A 6,978-nucleotide genomic window follows, 5' to 3' on the forward strand; every position below is an offset into this window, starting at 1 on the left:
AGTCCCAAAACTTTAGAAATGGCTTTAGAACCTTTTCCAGACTGATAGATCTCAATTACTTTCTTTCTCATTTGTTCCTGAATTTCTTTGGATCTCGGCATGATGTCTATCTTTTGAGGATCTTTTGGTCTACTTCACTTTGTCAGGCAGGTCCTATTGAAGTGATTTCTTGATTGAGAACAGGTGTGGAAGTAATCAGGCCTGGGTGTGGCTAGAGAAATTGAACTCAGGTGTGATAAACCACAGTTATGTTTTAACAGGAAGGGGACAAACACTTTTTCACACCACTGTATATTCAAAATTCTGTGAAAACACTTCTGAATGAACACGAATGCGTTGCTTTTTCTGAATTTTGTTTGCTTGTAAAAGATGGGTTCGAACTAGAGAAAAAGTTCAAAAACTGAAAATAAAATGGTGGATTAAATCACATTTTTCTGTTGTATAAAACTGGATATAAAGTAGTTAGAACTAAAGCCAACTCAAGCATCTATAACAAAAAACCTGCTGCTGACACTGAAGTGTCCATATTAGTCATCTAATGACGCCCTATATACTAACATACCAGTCAGAGGGACCAAACCAGTTCTTTTACTTTAATACTTCAACCACAACTTGCTGCTGATTCTGCGTTACTGCTGCTCATAAAGTACTTTTACTAAAATAGATTTTTTTTTTCATGCAGGACTTTGACTTGCAATGGAGCACTTTTACATCGTTGTAATGCTGCTTTTTAAAATTTGTTTTTTTTTAATTATTATTATTTTTTTTTACTTCAGTAAAGATTCAGGACGCTTCCACCACGCCTTACTCTTTTCATAACGTGACTCACACACGCACACGCGCACGCACCTAAAGCGTGTCACGCGCAGTCACCCCACTTCCCGTATTTGTGTATCCACGCTTAAGCCACGCCCCCTTCACTCACGCAACAAACATGGCGACGCAGGGAGCTATGTGGCGAAGCAGGCGAAACATTTGTGCGCTTTTCCTGTTTATTTTCCTCCAGCTGTTATCCAGCGGTTGCCGAGCGGGTCCGCTAAATCCACCGTCGAAAGGTATGTCGTAACCCGCGAGCGGTTGCTGTGGCAACACTCGTTACTCGGGTAACGTTAGCGATAGCTCGGGAGCTAGCGCGTCATTTGCTAGTTGTGCGACGGACGACGACCGTGTTGGGGAAAGTCGCATAACAGTAATTTGTTTTTTAAAAAACTCAAAACCCCGTTTTATATCACTAGTTAAACGAGTTAATGTTTCAATTAAAACGAGTTATACGAGGCTGAAATTGTAAAAAAAAAAAAAAAATCGGAGTTGAACTATTTTAACGTTAGATAACGGCTAAGCGCCTGTTTACTTTAATTTTTTTTTTTTTTTTTTTAATGCAAAATCAGTATAAAGTTAAGTTGTTTATGGATTTCAATGTGCATAAAGTTACTCCGTAATGTCTGTAGACGTTGTTGTTAAGTCACGCCACTCGTCTCGAAACCGGAAGTAAGATGCGTCCGTCGTAAACCCGATGCGACATTCAATATTAATATAATATCCCCACTGAAAATGACATTATTTATTATATATATATATATATATATATATGATTTGTGGTGGTCAGATGTGAGGTGACTTAGTTCAGACGCCTTAAAAAAAATTCCCCTCGGGGATTAATAAAGTAAATACCTACCATACCTACCTACCTACGTCATATGTCACTTTTAATTGACCTCCGGTCAGTAAATCGCTAACGAAACATATTTCTTTGAGGTTCACCATCAATAAGCTGCAATCATTTAAAAGCTTGCAGTCAGCGGCAGCCTTGTGTCATTGGACTTTAACCCTGTGGTGTTGGCAGTTTATCGGGTCATCCAGTATCTGTTGAGATAAAAGGTCGTTGATGGATTTTTAATTTTTTGTCTTCTTCTTCTTTTTGGATGATGACGTGTTGTTGTATTTTTGGGCAGCAGTCAGTTTGTCTTTTATTCTTTGTTTGGATCCACTTTTTAATTTTTTTTGAGGAAGCTCAAAGAGGAAAACAAATAAATAAACGCAGGGATTCAGCAGAATAGACGGTTAGTTTGGAGCAAAACTGTTGACTCATTTCCTCTACGTGTTATTTCTGAGTAGCTCATGACTGCATTTGACATGTCTTGTGGTCTGATTAATGGAGCTGTTTCATTCCTTCTCTTTCGAAGCATTTAAAAGTCACGTATCTACTGTAATGTCTGGTATTGGTTCATGAAATTAGATCTGGACATATTCATTCATCAGCTGAACATCCCTTTAAGTTTTTTTTTTAATCTCGGTGTTTCATCCCTTGAAAGCAGGATAAGGAACACGACATATTGTCCAGCGTGAGGACGGTTTTAACCTCGTCAACCTCTAACTTGGCTCGAAACGCAAACATCGCGTGACTGCTGTGTTTGTTTGAGCAACGTAACGTGGGTTTGTCCCGATAAAACGGACACTTTAACAAGATCTCGACGAGATCTGTGATTTAAGTCAACATACTTTTGTCATCAATATTAAGACATTTTTGTCAAATGTGACCCAACTGCTAAAAAGCGGAACTTTTCACGTGTCGTTTCACGCAGCAAAGCCTGTAACTGTGACTGCCACAAAGATCTCCTGTTCAGTGATTACTTATGCTGGCCGAGGCCCATGTGTATGAATAGACCCTTTCTTGTCTTGGGGACGTCTAGCTCCGTGCTTCAAGTCCCCAGTGTTCTCCTCCTGTCCCGTCCTAAGCAACGCCTCTAAGTCCCGGTGGATGAAATAATGTTGACAGACACTCGTTGGTTAAATGGCGTCATTGATTCGGGCCGGCCGGCCAAGTGCAGGAGTCTGGCTTCATTTAAAGACGCAGTCGGGAGCTGTTGTACTCGTAGAGATTCTTGAACATTAAAATACTTTATTATTATTTTTTTTTTTAATGAAACGAAAAACTTTATGTCTGCAAAAAAATTGAGACATCTGTCAATTTTTGTTTTTCAATCAATTGATTAGTTGTTGGATTTCAAAAATGTCAGAATATGGCAAAAAAAAAAAAAAAAAAATGGCAATGAGTGTTTCCCAAAAGCAGAACGTGCTGCCTAAAATGTCTCGTTTTATTCTGACTAACAATTCATAACCAAAAGATATATTGTCGAATACAATAGAGGACCAAAGGAACGAGAAAATATAAACTTTTAAGAAGCTGTAAGCAAAGAATTTTAGCTTTTTTTTTTTTAATTAAAAATTACTCATAAAAATCCGTCAATTATCTTAGTAGTTGATTAAATTTGTTTTTCTAAATAATTGACACCAATACTGACATATTACTGTTGAAAGATCTGTCAGTTTAAGAGTCGTGAAATGTGTCAACGCAGCGAACCACAACATGATGCATCGTGGGCCGACAACATCTCGTTAAAGTACCCGTCGTTAGACAGCCGTGGTTGTGGAAGCAGGGCAAGTTGTAAGAGAATGCACGTTTCCGTGCAATTACGCGCAAACAAGCTGCTGCTTAGTTCAAATGTCCACTCGAGAGCATTTCTGCGGCAGCTGGAGAGTTAACCGCGGTTCCCTCGGCGGTCCCCTGAGGAGGAGGTGGAGGTCATTCTGCGAGACGCAGCCGGTGGCGCGATCGTACCGCTGTACGACAGCACGGATAGCTTCAGCGAGCCGCAGTGCAAACGCCCCTCAAATTATGGTGAATTTTCTCCTCATTTCCTGAAGTGACTTTCCCGGGGTTATTAGCGCGTGGTGGGGGAACACAAGACGCTGAACAACGTGTCGCGCAGATGAAGTTGCACGCTGTTCCAGTTCGTCGACGCCGCGAAGAGAAAGCGCAGACGAAAGCGTCGTTTTTTTTTTTTTTTTTAAATCGGTTGAATCTGATTGAATTTGGACTTGATGGATTATTTGCGAAGTGGTTTGTGATCTACCCTCCCCTCGATCGAACAATACACATTTTACAAATCGAAAACGGCTTTGTGTTCAAAGTTTTTATTAAGGAATACGTTCACATCGTCAGCCGTAGTTTTGTAGCCTAATGTATAATGTCTTTCATTGTAATTAGAGCCGCACCAATACTGGGGTTTTGAGCCAAGTGCTAATATTGAATGAACGCATGAAAACCTTTACTGGCCTGGGGGACACATTATCAGACAAAAAAAACCCCCACCATAACATCACAACACAAAAAGCATCATAAAACCCTCATAAAAGCATCATTTGGGATATTGAGTAAGTGTGAAGTGCGAGAGGGTGCCAATTTGACCGTCTAATCAGAGCTTGTTGTGTAGCCGAATGCAGTGAGGAACAAAGGATGCAATGCCCCGCTTTAGGAAATTAAAAGGAAATCTAATATTAATTTATCAACTGAAACGTGGTTTTCTAATACTTGTGACAGAGGCATGTAATTGAAGCGCAATGTCTGGCAGTTTAAAAGTAAACTTTATTGTCCAAAATCACATCAGTGCGTTGAAATACTGCACTTTGCTGGAAATATGATAATTATAGATATTTTGAAGTAAAAACAATAAATAAAAACACACAAATAGAATAAAATTACCCCAAGCAATTTTGCCGCATTAAGAATAAAAAATAGTCACCATATGCGCGCCAATACTGACACATCTGTGACCAAATCGGTTGGGCTTCTAATTGTTATTCCCTCTTACCCTAACAGGGCACAGTGATGTGGGAAATGCAGCTAAAAGTTTTGGTTTGACCGCTGTGAACCGAGGTGATGCGGCTCATGAAACAGTTGAACAGAATCCACCTGCTGCAACGGACCCCAAGGACCCCCAGCACCTGCTGTAACGGACCCCCCAGCACCTGCTGTAACAGACCCCAAGGACCCCCCAACACCTGCTGTAACGGACCCCAAGGACACCCCAACACCTGCTGTAACAGACCCCAAGGACACCCCAACACCTGCTGTAACGGACCCCAAGGACCCCTCAACACCTGTTGTAACGGACCCCAAGGACACCCCAACACCTGCTGTAACGGACCCCAAGGACACCCCAACACCTGCTGTAACGGACCCCAAGGACCCCCCAACACCTGCTGTAACGGACCCCAAGGACACCCCAACACCTGCTGTAACGGACCCCAAGGACCCCCCAACACCTGCTGTAACGGACCCCAAGGACCCCCCAACACCTGTTGTAACGGACTCCAAGGACCCCCCAAAACCAGCTGTAACGGACCCCAAGGACCCCCCAACACCTGCTGGCGATGACAGTGCAACGGCGGAATCTCCCACAACAGCTGATGAGCCAAAATCACCTTCCGAGAACAAGAAAGATACTTCCATGACCGTCTTCGAGTCCTCCGAAGACAAACTGCCCGACCTCGCGAAGGCGACAGATGAACCCGCTGTACCCGTAACGGAAGAGCCAGAAGCTCTCGAGGGCCTCGACACGCCGGACCCGTCCGCGGGGGAGGACTCCGACCTGAACCTGCTGCAGACCACCGATAAGGGACCGGGAACCCGCATCGATGTGGACAGCTACGAGGACGACGAGGACGACGAGGCCCCCGCCTACGTGGACAGCGAGGACGACGACGGCCGAGACCGAGCTGAGAACGGGCACCAGCCGCCGGAGGAGGCGGAGGGGACCCGGTATAAAGGAGCCGACAGCTACAACACAGAGGACCAGGACTCGCACTTCTTCTTCCATCTGGTCATCCTGGCCTTCCTGGTGGCCATCGTCTACATCACCTATCACAACAAGAGGAAGGTGAGTGTTGGCACGGCAACAGCCCGGCAGCCGCTCGGGATGCGGAGGCCGACGATAACAGACGCAACTTTATTACTTCTGCGGTCATGCGCGATTGCAATTGCATTGTTTTCTGTGGACTCCAAAGATAACAATACAATAAACCAAAAAAAAACAACCTGCGGATGAAATTAATAATCAAGCGATTTGAAAGTTAATCGCTAATAATTGCGATAACGGCATATTAAAGCTGAGAAACATCTGAGATTTCACCAGCTTGTGAAATGAGTTTTTTTTTTTCTCCTTTTATCTTTTTCTGCTCGCCTGTCAGCCGAGAAGTAATTGAACTTGATCAGCACTTGTGCATCAATCAGATTCATTTGATTTCTATCTGCCTTTTGTTTTCATCGTATTTTCCCGCCCTCTCTTCAGATCTTCCTCCTGGCGCAGAGCCGGCGATGGAAGGACGGCCTGTGCTCCCGCAACACCGTGGAGTACCACCGCCTGGACCAGAACGTCAACGAGGCCATGCCGTCCCTCAAGATGACCCGGGACTACATTTTTTGATCCCCGCTCGGAGGAACAATACGTGCGGACCTGCACGGAGCCGGCGGGCCCTCCCGCCCGGTCACTTCACCTTGTCGAGATGCTGTTGCTTTTGTTGTGGAGCTCGGTTGATGCTTTCTCTTGCTTTGCAGGCCAACTGGAGGGCCGGAGACGTCGTGTCGGTGGGATAGGATTTTGTTTGTTCGGGACTTTTTGGTTGTTGTTGTTGTTGTTGTCGTCGTCGTCTGCGTAGAGATTTTTTCACTCATCCTTTTCTTTTTTTCTTCGTTATATTGTTTTATTGCTATTTGCCACTTTTTCTAAATTAATAACATCTGGGGATTTAATATTTTGATTTTTTTTTGGGGGGGAGGGAGAGGGGGTGGGGGTCTTATATTTGTCTCGTGGGAGTGTTTCAGCCGTACGTTCCCGCCTCACTTGTTTTTGTTGTCTTGCATACCGTCTTAATATTTGCAATAGTCAATTTAAGAGTTGGGAGAGTTACACGTTGATCGAACTTGTTAACGAGGCCGAATTATAAGAGTTGTTTATTTACCCCCCCTCCCCCCCGAGATTAACGATATATTTCTCTCTCAGTTTCTCACTTGTCACACGTTATGCATAGTTTTATTCCGTTAAGATGCAAGTATGCAAACAAAGCAGCAGCAGATACACACACACACACACACACACACACACACACACACACACACACACACACACACACACACAC

The 6,978-nt window shown here is 43.8% G+C and overlaps 1 protein-coding gene across 1 annotated transcript; it reads left to right on the top strand.

Moving 5' to 3' along the window:
• Positions 1–3,502: 3,502 nt before the first annotated feature.
• Positions 3,503–6,266, top strand: cunh5orf15 (chromosome unknown C5orf15 homolog). The gene is made up of 4 exons (XM_069721969.1): positions 3,503–3,623; positions 4,661–4,753; positions 4,843–5,720; positions 6,132–6,266. The coding sequence occupies exons 1-4, from the start codon at positions 3,503–3,505 to the stop codon at positions 6,264–6,266; spliced, it is 1,227 nt and encodes a 408-aa protein (XP_069578070.1).
• The last annotated feature ends 712 nt before the right edge of the window (positions 6,267–6,978 follow it).

This window comes from Brachyistius frenatus, unplaced genomic scaffold, assembly GCF_029030835.1.
Source record: "Brachyistius frenatus isolate BFR_SWC_R1_liver_20210118 unplaced genomic scaffold, ASM2903083v1 Contig_5, whole genome shotgun sequence".
Taxonomy (NCBI): Eukaryota; Metazoa; Chordata; class Actinopteri; family Embiotocidae; genus Brachyistius; species Brachyistius frenatus.